Here is a 13,675-nt window from a genome sequence, read left to right on the forward strand (position 1 = left end):
AAATTATGTCGTTAGAACGCCTGCGCCCCAATGGAAGGCTAATTTGTGGATGCAGATCACCCTACCCTCTTTGCATTGCTTGCGTTGCAACTTTATCCATTGGAACAACATTTAAGCACGTCCATCTCATCCATCCACAGCCATGACTCGAGGTTCCCATTAAAGGTTGCAACAAGATTTAAGCACGTTTGGCAAGAACTTTAAAGTGACAAACAGATCAATGGAAGTAAAGAAAGAAAAAAGCCAGCTTGATTTTGAAGACAAATACAGCAGCTTTCTTTCAACCAGGATACCTCAGGTGCCGCATGTTAAACACCAAACACAAAGGAAGGAAGATACTGACATGCAAACACCAAAATTAACCTGTCCATTCTGCGCAAAATAATCACAGTGCAGGTTTAAAAAGTAGAAGATTCAGAATTAATCTTAGAAGATTTTTCTAACAAGCAGTTCAAAATTTAATAGAATAACAACATACAGACTGATGCAACCATCAGATGCTACTGTTTCATTCAAACAGACCACGAAGAAGACTCAACTTCATGAAAAAATAGAAAAAGTTCGAGGAAATATGAGGGGCTTTATTGCAGGCCAAAGGCCAGACTCAATCTGCCAAAGCTGGCTTCTTCCCCACCAGTGTCCTCTAACTCCCAGAAGGGAAGCTCCGGAATCTAGGTTCTCTGTGTAACCATGAGAGGGGAGGGACCACAGACAAGATAATCTTATAGAGATCTGGCTACTTCAATGACATTCTCTGCTGTTATACCAAATTCCTTGTATATCCGCCCAGCAGGAGCACTTGCCCCAAACCGGTCAATCCCGATAGCCTTGCCCTTGGTTCCGACGAACTTCTCCCACCCCAGCGTGGATCCTGCTTCGATACTGATCCTAGCAGCGACGGCAGCAGGGAGGACACTCTCCTTGTACTCATCAGTTTGCTCATCAAACAACTCCCAGCTGACAAGTGACACAACTCTGACTGTTTTCCCCTCCTTCCTCAATTCATCTGCAGCCTTGGCAGCAATCTCCAATTCGGAGCCAGAGCTCATAATAATGAGATCTGGTTTGTTACCAGATGAGTTGTCTGAAATAATATATCCTCCCTTCTCAACTCCTTCAACCGATGTTCCTGAAAGTTGAGGAAGCTTCTGACGGGAGAGAGCAAGAATTGCTGCCCTCTTCCTGTTGAGAACTGCGACTTTGTATGCCCCAGCAGTCTCATTCCCATCAGCTGGACGCAGCATCAAAATGTTGGGCATGGCTCGGAAACTAATCAGATGCTCGATAGGCTGATGGGTGGGCCCATCTTCTCCAAGACCAATCGAATCATGTGTCATCACATAGATGACTCCTGCTTCGCACAAAGCTGAGATCCTTATGGCAGCTCTCATGTAGTCCGTGAAGACAAAGAAGGTAGCGCAGTAGGGGATTAGGCCCGGGCTGTGGAGGGCAATGCCATTGCATATGGCACCCATCCCATGTTCCCTAACACCGAAACGAACATTCCGCTCCTCAGGTGTGTCCTTTTGGAAGTTACCAAACATCTTCAGCAATGTCATGTTGGAGGATGCAAGATCAGCACTACCTCCTAGAAATCCAGGAAGTACTTTAGCAAGAGCATTCAGGCACTGCTGAGATAGATTTCTAGTCGCATCTGCAGGACTTTCAGTTGTGTATGTCTGCAAAAAGAAGTGTAAAAATTGCCAATGATAGATGTCAATATAGTGCTACTTCCATTTTAAATATTAACTGAAGAATGAATGGTGAATGCAAAAGAAACATTCACCGGAAGAGCCTTCTCCCATCCAGTAGGCAGTTCTCCTGATATGATACGCTTCAGCTCTGCAGCATCCTCTTCATATTTCTTCTCATACTCTGCAAACTTAGCATTCCATTCAGCTTCAAGAGCAGCACCTTCTGGGACATGGTGGCTCCAATGACTGAGATGGACAAATCCAAAACAACCATTACTCTCAATAATTCAGATTTATCTGCTAAATAAAAAACATATTAACAAAGTTTGCAGACCTCTTCACATCTTCAGGCACAAAAAAAGGCTCGTAAGGCCATCCAAGGTTCTTCCTGGTTGCCTCAACTTCCTTAGCACCCAATGCACTCCCATGTACGCTGTGTGAGTTCGCCTTGTTGGGTGACCCATAACCAATGGTAGTTGTTATCTGAAAAAAATAAATCATTAAACACTACTTTAAAAAACTTCAATGTGAACCATTGCCGTATATTTTGTTTTTGAATAACTATGCAAATTTAACAAACCTTGATCAGTGTGGGTTTGTCTTTTACAGCCTTTGCTTCCTTAATCGCAGCACGGATTGCGTCATAGCCTGTATTACCATTCTTCACCCAGATCGTGTGCCAGCCAAGAGCCTCGAAACGGGCATTTACATCTTCTGAAAATGCAATCTTCGTGTCTCCATCAATGGAGATGTGATTGTCATCGTAAAAGGCAATCAGCTTCCCTAAGCCCCAGTGCCCAGCAAGAGAACAAGCTTCATTAGAAATGCCCTCCATTTGGCAACCATCACCAGCTATAACATACCTAAGGCCGTCAGGAAATCAAATAGTCAATATGCATAAAGTCTGCATACATAGATAAGCAATATGGAATTCAACAGAAAAATGAATATGGGGAGTTACGTGTAATGATCAACGATCTCCAAGTCAGGCTTATTGAAACGGGCAGCTAGGTGCCTCTCAGCAAGTGCCAATCCAACAGCATTTGCGACACCCTGACCAAGAGGACCTACACCATTCCACCAACCATGAAAGGAAATGAGCATGCTATACTAACATAAAATGGAAAGAAGAAGAGGCATGGCACAATTATATTTATCTGCAGCACAAAACTTCTTAATTCAGGATCAGTTCAGGAAGCAAACCAGTAGTGACTTCAATTCCAGGAGTTTCAAAATTCTCTGGGTGACCAGGAGTTTTGCTTCCCCACTGCCGGAAAGCCTTCAAATCATCCTCCTGAAAGATCAGATTGGAACCATCAAAAGCCTCAGTATAAGATTACAGCTAAAGCAAACACCAGATCACTGAGTTCAAATCATATGTTCCAATTACTTCTCCTAGGATATCAAATTGGAGCATCAAAAACATCGTAAAAGATTAGAGTGCAACTAGCACTATATCAATGAATTCAGATCAACATGTTGAGCTGCTGAAACCAAGTCATAGAACAAAATCTTAAATCAACATGAAGGTATTTATACTTAATGAAATAATGAATACATTCACTCCGTGTTCAACAGATCTGAAGTTCAACAATTAAATATCACATGGCAAGATTACAAACAAACATAAAGGTGTCACCAAAAGCATATTGCTTCGGCTTCTCTCTTAGTTCTGTTCCTTCTTCTGTCGGAACAAAAACAAACTCCCCATAAACTTTTTTGTCCCAAAGAAGAGAGAGAGAGAGAGAGAGAGAGACTTTTCAATACAGTAAAAGCAAAAGCTGCGAATTAGATAACCAAAATCAAATCAAGCATAAAAAAACATAAGCGAAAATTCAATATCGATCCTAATTCTTCGATACAAGAACAGATCCGAACCCTTAGAAACAAGAGAACAAGAACAAATCAACATCAAGTTTCCATCTTTCCTGCTATTCTGCTCATTAAGTCTAGAGATACAGCTCAGACTATCATCAAGTTGCCGTCTTTTTGGTCCTTCTAATCATCAAATCTGAAGATAAGCCTCAGGCTTACACCAAGTTGCCATTTTTCCTGCTATTATATTCATCAAATCTAGACAAGTCTCAGATTAGCATCAGGCTGCCGTCTTTTTTGCCCATCTATTCATCTAATCTAGAAATAAAGCCTCGGAGAATAAGAGATCAGGCGGCTCACCTTGACGCTATCGTATCCGGCGAGGTGGAGCAGGGCGTACTGAAGCATACACCCGTGGCCGGCGGAGAGAACGAAGCGGTCGCGGTTGAACCAGTAGGGATTCTTGGGGTTGTAGCGCATGATCTCGTCGTAGAGGATGTGTCCCAAGGGGGCGCACCCCATGGGAAGGCCAGGGTGGCCGGAGTTGGCCTTCTCAACGCCGTCGATGGCCAGCAACCGGATCGTGTTGACGGACTTGTCCACCAGGGCCTCCGTGGCGGCCTTCCCCTCCAGCGTCTCCACCGCCGCCGCCCTGGTGACGGTGGCGCGGCGGGGCCGGGGGGCGGCCTGCAGCCGGCGGTTCTGGAGGCGGAAGGACTTGAGGGCGCGGTCGGCAAGGGAGCTGAGTCCGAAGGCGAGGCGGTCCGGCTGAGAAGGGGAGGGGGAGGGGTGGCCGGAGATGGCGCGGCCAACGAGTGCCTGGGCGGCGGTGACGGAGGAGGAAGCGGCCATGGCTCTCTAGTTTTCTCCGCCTCCTCGGTCGCTCTTGGGTTGGTGAGATGGGGGTCGCGAGAGTTTGAGTTTGGCCTTTGGGCTATTAAATAGAGAGACAATTGGATGGAGCCTCTTGGACGATTCGTGCGAGGATCACGAGAAATGAAGTCTAGGCCGTTGGATTTGGAGATGATTAGATCCCGGCCGTTGGAAGGGGGTCGGTATGACTGCCTCGTGTCAGTTTGACTGGATACGCTCGTATATTGTTTCGTTTTTTCTTTTTCCGTCATCCGGGCGTATCCACCAACCACCAGGCATGGTAGGTTATGATGCTATGCCCTGTCTGCGTGCACGTTGGCAAGCACCATGCCAATCACAACCGCCCATTTCTATAGATCCCAATAGTGCATCCCTTCCCAAATTAACGGTTGTGATTGGCTGCATGAAGTATAATTTCTTGATTATGTGGTGGTCTTTCAAGTAATAAAGTTGTTTTGTTGGTACGACTGTAAATGGGTCGGGTTGGCCCTGATCCGATCTGACCTTCTTAGATCCGACCCATTTTGGAGGACATGTAGAGTCGAGTCGGGTTCTAAAATTTAAACCATTTCATTTTTTTGGATTGGTTATAAATTTACTGAATTCAGACCCGATCCAATTCGACCCAACCCATTTAAAATTCAGATAATTTTGGATTTTTCAATCTTACGACCCAATCCGACCTAATCCGAATATGTAAAATTATTTGAGCCCGCAAGAGTGCAAACAAATTCTAAAGCCATGGATGGGTTCTCCGAATCCGAGCCGGACTCGATTTTTTTTGGATTGGGTCCAAGTTATACATGGTCCCAACCCGACCTGAATGACTGTTGGGTCAAAAATTATAACGGTGAATCCGATCCGATCTTCTGTTGAGTTGAGTCTGGGTCCAAAATTAGAATCCGAAAAAGAAACCGGATTAGGTTGGGGTCACTCACAACCTGATCCGACCCAACCCATTTGCACCCTTATTTGGTGGATTTTTATGATAAGAAAAATGTTTTTTTTATTTAATTATTAGCTCGATTCTTAGTTGATACATTTAGGATTTATCCAAATATTCGCACAGAAAATATGCTTTCATGATAGAAATATGCTTTTTTTTTTGGCTTTAATTATTAGCTAGATTTTTAGTTGATACATTTAGGGTCTATTTGAATACCTTGCAGGATCCAATCCAGTTGGTCTTCCAAATACTAAAGATGTTTTTGTTGGATTTTTGTGATAGGAAATATGTTTTTTTTTATTTAATTATTAGCTTGATTCTTAGCCGATACATTTAGGGTCTATCCGAATATTCATGCAGAAAATATGCTTTCATGATAGGAATATGCTCTTTTTGCTTTAATTATTTGCTAGATTTTTAGTTGATACATTTATTTCATGATAGGAATATGCTCTTTCTGCTTTAATTATTAGCTAGATTTTTAGTTGACACATTTAGGGTCTATTTGAATACCCTGCAGAAATCCAGTTAGTTGGGTTGTAGGTTGACACTACCTACCCCCTTTCAGGGTTTTGCTTCCATAAATTAAATATCAAAATCAGGTTGGTTGAGTTTAGGGGACATTGGGATAGTTTTGGCCATTCAGGTCAGCCTACATGGAATAATAGCACATGGGAATCTTGATAGATCTAGACATGATCTTAATTTGTCAAAATTAGGAAATAAATCTGCACTGTTATGTACCAAAGATTTTCAAATTTACTTTCTTTAGCAAGAGGTTCTATGTATCTAAAATTCTTTTTGAATAGAAATAAACTTCTATAATCAAAAATATTTATGGATTAAAATATAATATATTATTTTCAGAATAAAAATATTTTTTATGTGCAAATTCTAATCCTTGGGCATGCGTGCACCAACTCTAGTTTTTTATTATTGAGTTAGGTTTGTTTTTAGTTGTTCTAATGCCCAAGTTTTACTCGTCACTTGCGATATTTTTTTTTTTTTTGTGTGTGTGGTTTTTGAACCCCAATTAGTATGTAAAAGTGCACCACCAGTAGGACCTCGCCATTCAAATTTTTCCACAGTACTGGCCTTGCAAGCCGGCCAATTTATAATTCAATCCATCAATTTGATTTATGAACAACTCATTTTAAGCAGATTTAGATTTGATATAAATGAACTTCGGTCATAAACAAATCAACCCATTTAGAAGTGTTTATCAAATGGGTTAGATTCAGGTTTAGACTTTTGACCCATTTAATAATTGGGCTGAATTATTATCTAATCCATTAACTTCATAAAATTTGTTTAATTTGTTGAAATATGTTTAACTTGTTTCTGACCTGTATACCCAATCTGCTTAATCTATTTAATCTGTTTAAATTCATTTAACCAATTAAATTTTTTTTAACTGTTTAACCTGACTTAATTTGTTTAATAAATGAGTTTTGTAAATCAGATCAGATTATCTATTTAATAAACAGGTCGAATTTAAATCTGAAATTTTAACTTGTTTAATAAACATGTTAGATTTAGATTGATAAATTTTTGATCCTACCTGCATCTAATATGACCCAACCCGATTGCTGATCTTAATTTAAAGGATTAGTTCTTTTCACCGTATTGGAAGAAATTTTTTTGTTTTTGTATTTTAGGAACAGGGCGACAACATTACCACCCTTTCATTCAGGCAATGAAATAATAACGGGGGCGGGAACTGCCCGAAAGTTATATTAAAAAAAAAAGAATCAGAGAAAGATAAATTGGAAGATAGGATATAGTATTTGTTAATAAACCAAAATTTACAATGTCATAGCTTTTGGTCTCTCGCTGAAGCATTTACATGTTAATCAACAAGAATTGGGTGACTTGGTTTAGAATTAGCTTAGCTAAAATATTCTACAGCTATCTTTTTTTTTCTCACAAAGATGTTCAAAAATTTGTGCACTGTGACCAACATGCCATGCTTGGCACCTGATAGCCTTCTTAATGTGGCCAAGCCAGACCCTAACCCAGATACTTCTTCACTTATTTGCAATGGCATAGCTTGGTGGGTTTCGATACCGAATGCAAAATTCAATCACAATGTGTGGAAGGTGACAATTGAAGAGGGTTCAAAGGAGTTAAGTAGAATATGGTGAAGAAGCATTTGACTAATTGCACTACTTTGGATAGCTTATGCCTAGTCCAAGAATCATGGATACATGGCCATCTCACATCCCTAAGTGGGATTAATATGGGCATGAAGAGCCTATAAGAATAAATCCCTTTTGATTAAAAAGTAATTACCACCCTACCTTTTTGACTTACTGTAAGAAAATTTAAAATATATAAATAAATCTATTTCATCCTATAAGTAGATTTATTTGTATATTTTATATTTTCTTACACTTATCTACTTTTTTACCAGCCGTTAGGACTTTTATCCTAGGTTCTCAAAAGTTCCTCACAGGGTTGAAAGATTTTATAGTAATTTGGATCAGAATCAGGCTGCTCAGACCAGAAACGAGTTTGGAATTTTTATTTTCTTTTTTGACCACAAACAATAGTTATAATAACTAGGTCAAATATATTATTTTTTTTATTTTTTAATAATCGATGGAAAAATTGGATTAGATCTAGTTGGTTGGATGGGTTTCCACTTATTTATTTGGGTTAGATCATAATTGCTTCTGAGTTAGAGCATATTTCAAGCCAAACTATCTTTTCAATATCAACAACATTTATTAGACTATATCAGAATTCCATTGAAGGTATTTAAAGGAATATGTATTATGTTTTTAGAATGATTAGGGTAAGCCTAATCACTTCACAAAATTATACATTCATTACACCAAGCTATCATAAGTAGTTCGTCATAGGACAAAAAACCTAGCTTCATTAAGCATAGCAAATCGATTCCTTTCGTCGAGGCAAATGACTAATACATACATGCATGTTTATATATAAATGCATGTACATGAGTGTCACAACACTATCGAAATTATAAAGAAAAGATTAGCAGATATTAGATGTTAGGAATTCCCCTTACCTTGAGAGCCACGTATATGAGCCAAGTTTTCAGCTGAGCCCGTCCCATGACACTATCGAAATTGGGGAATTGGTTTGATTAATTTACTAAGTGAATGAGCACAAAGCAGCCGGTATCCTTGCGCCCACATCACTCTAAGATACCTTTCTCCATACAAGAACTTTCTTCTGAGATGGGATTTGGGAGGAGATGGGTTTAGTCTGAACAATGGTGGGCTTTGTGGGCTTGCACCCACTGGGCTGTCGATAGGCGGAGATGGGTTTGCAGCATTCAGAGGGCCCTGATGCCCAAATTCCAATATCACTGTGGACTTGTTTGATTGTAGGAAGAATTTTTTTCTCACTCATTTTTCTTGAGAATCTTATGCCTGACTGCCTGCGTATATGATATTTGAAAAAGTAGATCTTGCATGTTTGGTTGTCCATGAAAAAATAGGACATCTTAGAATGGCTTATCTTTGATTGAGAATATACTTTTCTAGAAAAATTATATAAAATATCTATTTTACTTTTAATAAAAGAAAAGACATTATCTTATTCTATCTAAAAGTTTAATGACACTTTTGAAAAAAAAAAGTATCCCAATTCGCAGTTAAATGGGAATTAGCCTTTCCATGTTTCACATAGTGTTTTTTTATTCATGAAATGTTGGAATATCATTTCTATAAAAAAACTACTTTTTTATCTCTCTTTTTTAAAAACTCTAACTAAGTATGAAGTTTTTTTTTTTTTTTTTCGTTGATCCCACTTTTTTCTCTTCTTTTCCTATGGACCAAACGAGTCCTATGATCTTACTATCAGAAAAGTTCCTGACTTAAAACCAGTATCATTAATATGAAGGAAATAATGATATTATTTTCTCAAGTCAACTTTCAACCTAGTTTTCTTTTAGATAAATAATGGGTAACACAATAACAATTATTAGCTAATATAACGAATAGCTTGTAATATTAGTTATATAAATTTTACTAAAAATTAATTGCTAATTTTTGCTACTCATTCTACCATATAATGCATATTCTAAAATATATTTCTGGGTTGATGAAGTTCCACTTGTTCTGTTCTCAATGACATGCTTTGCATATGCAATGTTCTAATGTAAATGATAAGGGTCCTCAAGGTAGGGACGGCAATCTTTACCGTTTAACCTGACTTAACTTGTTATGCATCTGGGTTCAGATCTGAATTTTTGATATATTTAATTAATAGATTAGATTTAGGTTGGTAAATTTTTTGATCAAACATATATCTGAACTTGTCTTGTATCCGAGCCACAAAATTTAAACTATCATCAAGACTCTCCAACAACCACAAAATTTAAACTATGTTCTAGCTATCTATGGTCGCAAGAAAACTGAGATCTAAGGTCTGCTAATTTTGTCTTGTCATCCCAAACATTACGGACTGGGTGCCACAAGCCATTGCCTCCTCCGCTTTCCTTTGGACGAGAAACTTTCGTATGATAACCTCCACATGCCTTGGTACTGCTGCTGCACATGTCTTTGCTCAGCGATTCAGTACTCCCAAACACAAAATTTCAATCCCCAACTTTCTATTGTGGCCTCAAAGTTCTTTGCTCATCACTCATTTCTCCTTTGATCTCTCTCTCTATCTATATGTTAGAATTCATTGATTGATTGATTGTATCAAACTTAGTCGACCTTACTAGCACCTTGATTAATTTGTGATTGATTGTGCCAAACTTAGTCGGTTTACTAAACTTTATCTTGATTGATTTATGATTGATTGTGCCAAACTTAGTTGGCCTTGCCAAACTTCATCAGCCTCCTAGTAACTGACACACAGAAATATAATTTTCTTCTTTAATTCTTCAATTTCAACACTATATATATATATATATATGTCTAATTTTCAGGTTTTCAAGTATGGATATATCTAAACCAAAACTTAGTCTAATAAAACTTCGATTATAATTTCGGAACCGAACCCATCCAATAGCTTATCGGATTTATTTTTTAGGCATAAATCCTACATTTTGGATCTATTTCAGATCCGGTTAGCGGGTCATTAGTCTCCATTGGCACCCCTTGAGAGATCTAAACTTCACTATAGGAAAACTCATCTTTTCCGGCATTTTTTATAACTTTTACCGACACTTATAAGCGTCGGCTAAAGTTTCGGCGAAGCTAAACAAAGCGTCGCAGAAGTGTCGGTGATACCGGAGTGGCAAAAGTTTTTGCCGATGCTACATGAAAGCGTCGGTGAAAATAGAAATTTGCCGATGCTTATAAAGTGTCCGCGAATACCAAACGGATAACATCCGCACGCTTTGCGCCGACGCATAGAAGCATCGGCAAATCTCTGTTTTTGCCAACGCTAATGAAAGCATCGGCGGAACTCGGTGTGCGGTAACATTCACTGACGCTTAAGAAGCGTCGGCGTAGGTGTGTCGAGCTAATTGCGTGTGCCACGACGTGTTTTTACCGACGCTTTTAAGCGTCGGGAGTTGTCATTTTTTTTAATAAAAAAATTAAGAATACAAATGCATATCATAAAACAAATATTATAACAATATGAACCTGCATTACATTTACATCGACACAAACATTCAGATCATTCGAAATATTCATATTGTCATATTTGATTAAACTTATATAATAAATTTAGAATTACAATTAATGTACTTTGAAAAATATAAGAAATATATATATATCTAGATATATATATATTAAACTCCATAAAAAACAGTCTAGAAGGTATCAGGGACGGGAGTCAACTCCATCATCATCATCTCTACGAGTTGTTGAAGTATCAGGAATCTACAAAAAAAAAAAAAGAAAAATCTTAGAAGTTAGAAATAATGTGATACATTAACTCATACAGCATAATTGATAATATGCAAAGTATTCAAATATATATAGTTATTTACCTGAGAAGGAAGAAATCGTTGTAACAAAGATGAAATATTTGCAAGCTGAGACTCAAATTTTGTTGGTTTTGCTTCAGCTCTTCAATAGTTGCCTGAAGATGACGAACTTCTGCAGTGTTACTACCTTCTTTAGTATTTCTTGTATACATGCCCACTATAAACAACTGAGTAGGGATAACTCCAACGCCGTAACCCCTCACTCGACCAAAATGCTCTGGGCCCAATAATTCACCGAGCACCTGAGCTTCGATATGACTGGTTGCGTCGGATGATGATGACTTTCCGACGTGCTCTGAAATAAGATTTGTTGCTCTGTCCTATATTTCTCAAAAGAAAAAGTCATATTAATGTATGCCGATAATAGAATTAAAAAAAAAAATCGTTGCACAAGTCAAACATGAATATATATAACTATATCTCTTGACTCCTCCCGAACAAAGCTGCCATCTCGGTGGATGTGAGTCATCTTATAAAACTCCACCTTACTAGGCTCCCTCCCATTATCATCCATCTATAATAAAAAGTATATTTCAAAAGTATACGTGCTATATGATAGAACAATTTAAGATAATTTTAAAGAGTTTCAAAAAAAACTTACGAATTTAGCTCTACGCCTCGCATAACTCATCGAGCCTGAAGTGTGAGAAACAGTCTGCGATGCTCGAGCAGCTCTACCAACAGAAAAGCCTAAACTAAACAACTTCGGAACTTTTACCTAAATATAAGCAAGTCAATAAAAAAATCATCGTTTAACAGAACCAAGAACTAAACTAAGTAGAACTTGAAAAACATTTAGAGATTAGAACGCTATCACGAGACTAAAACTACGAAATTAGAACGAAACAAGAGATTCTCAAAACAAGAGCAAGAGAGGAGGGTTTTTCCATACCTTCGGCCAGAGATACGTCGGAGAAGCGGTTGGAGGAGAGGGTGGGGAGCCGGTATGCGGAGAACGCCGAATGCCGGAGCGCCACCGCCGGAGAGGAGGGAGGAGGGGACAAGGGTCGGCGCCGGAGAGGAGGGACAAGGGTCGGCTAGGGCTTGATATCGATCGGGGATGGAGGAGAAGGGGGGCGGCCGCAGGGTTTTGTTTGGAATTAGGTTTTCGACGACACGTATAAGCGTCGTCTTAGGTCACACACTACAACGATGCTAATTAGCATCATATATTTCCTACGCTTTTTAAAAGCGTCGACCATTTTTAGCTCTAGAACGAAAATTACCGACGCTTGTAAAAAGCATCGGCAAAAACCACTTTTTATGTAGTGCTTTTATCATTTAAGGATCTTCTCCCTTGATTCTTTGGATATGTTTGTCATGAACTTCATTAAATTGATTAACACATAGGTGTAGAAGTGGTCCATGGATGCAACCTTATCTGAGCCTTGCATGGCATCTTAAGTATGGTCGAGATCGGAGCCTCTAGTCACATCAAACGCTATCATCATTCAGGCCTATCAAACTATAGTCCAAAATCCAATCCAAATAATGTAGACTCAAATTGAACTTGACGACAAACAGCAATTGCCTTGTTGAGATTTGATTGGATTAGAGCTTTGATAATCCTACAAATCCAAACGTAGCATGATAAATGCATAGAATTCTGCAATTGCCTGCATACATAGGTACCGTATCCAATCTTATATCACCAAGCTGCCATTTGTCATCCACAAGAACTTCTACGGAGAGCTTTCTTGTCCTCTTTCACGTGTACTAATAAAGTTTCTTTACGTCCCTTCATTAGTGGTGTCATCTTGTCTCCATTAAATAGTTATCCTTAATATGTGCTCTAGGCTAATATTGCATTTAAATGATTCGATGAAATCGCACTGCATGTATTCCGAGCTATTTTTTCGAAAATATTTCTACTCTCTCTGCATCTCTGTTTTGCTTATGCTTCAGCATCTAATTTATATGCAATTACTAATGGATTTGGGGGAAGTTTTCCATGATGGAGTTCATGAACTCTATATACTAAATGAAAAAAATAAAAATAAAATTTTAGAAAGAAAGATGCACTATAAACCCTATGCCGATGATCACCGGGAAATTAAAAAAAAAAGACACAAAAACCTATGTTTATGCTGACAAAATTCGTGGTATCGTCAAATTGTAGAATCCTTCTAATTTTGTATATAAATATATAATTTCTGAAATCAATAGAACCTACCTTGAAAAGAAAGTAGTATTCTTTAGGGCAAGATATATCTATTGGAAGACGAACAGTGCAACGGATTGGATGGCTTCCACTGTGACCAATCATTCTAGTGGAGTTCTCTAGACCGGTGAGGTGCAGGTGCTCATAATTTTTCAAGATAGTTAATATTTTTTAATTTTTTTGAATGTATCTGCATCAAAGTAGTATGATTTATGGGGTGTGATCGCATGAAATATGTGTGTGTGAGAGAGAGAGGAAAAAAGAAA

The 13,675-nt window shown here is 38.5% G+C and overlaps 1 protein-coding gene across 1 annotated transcript; it reads right to left on the reverse strand.

The window, feature by feature from the left end:
- Nucleotides 1-397: 397 nt before the first annotated feature.
- Nucleotides 398-4,433, reverse strand: LOC103717394 (transketolase, chloroplastic-like). Its single transcript, XM_008805762.6, has 7 exons — nucleotides 3,870-4,433; nucleotides 2,898-2,988; nucleotides 2,656-2,761; nucleotides 2,275-2,557; nucleotides 2,029-2,177; nucleotides 1,787-1,940; nucleotides 398-1,679 (listed from the first exon to the last, which is right to left on the reverse strand). The coding sequence occupies exons 1-7, from the start codon at nucleotides 4,359-4,361 to the stop codon at nucleotides 723-725; spliced, it is 2,232 nt and encodes a 743-aa protein (XP_008803984.4). The 5' UTR covers nucleotides 4,362-4,433; the 3' UTR covers nucleotides 398-722.
- Nucleotides 4,434-13,675: the final 9,242 nt, after the last annotated feature.

The sequence above is a fragment of the Phoenix dactylifera genome, chromosome 10, assembly GCF_051530095.1.
Source record: "Phoenix dactylifera cultivar Ajwa chromosome 10, Ajwa_hap1_PhDact_Kaust_v1.1, whole genome shotgun sequence".
Taxonomy (NCBI): domain Eukaryota; kingdom Viridiplantae; phylum Streptophyta; class Magnoliopsida; order Arecales; family Arecaceae; genus Phoenix; species Phoenix dactylifera.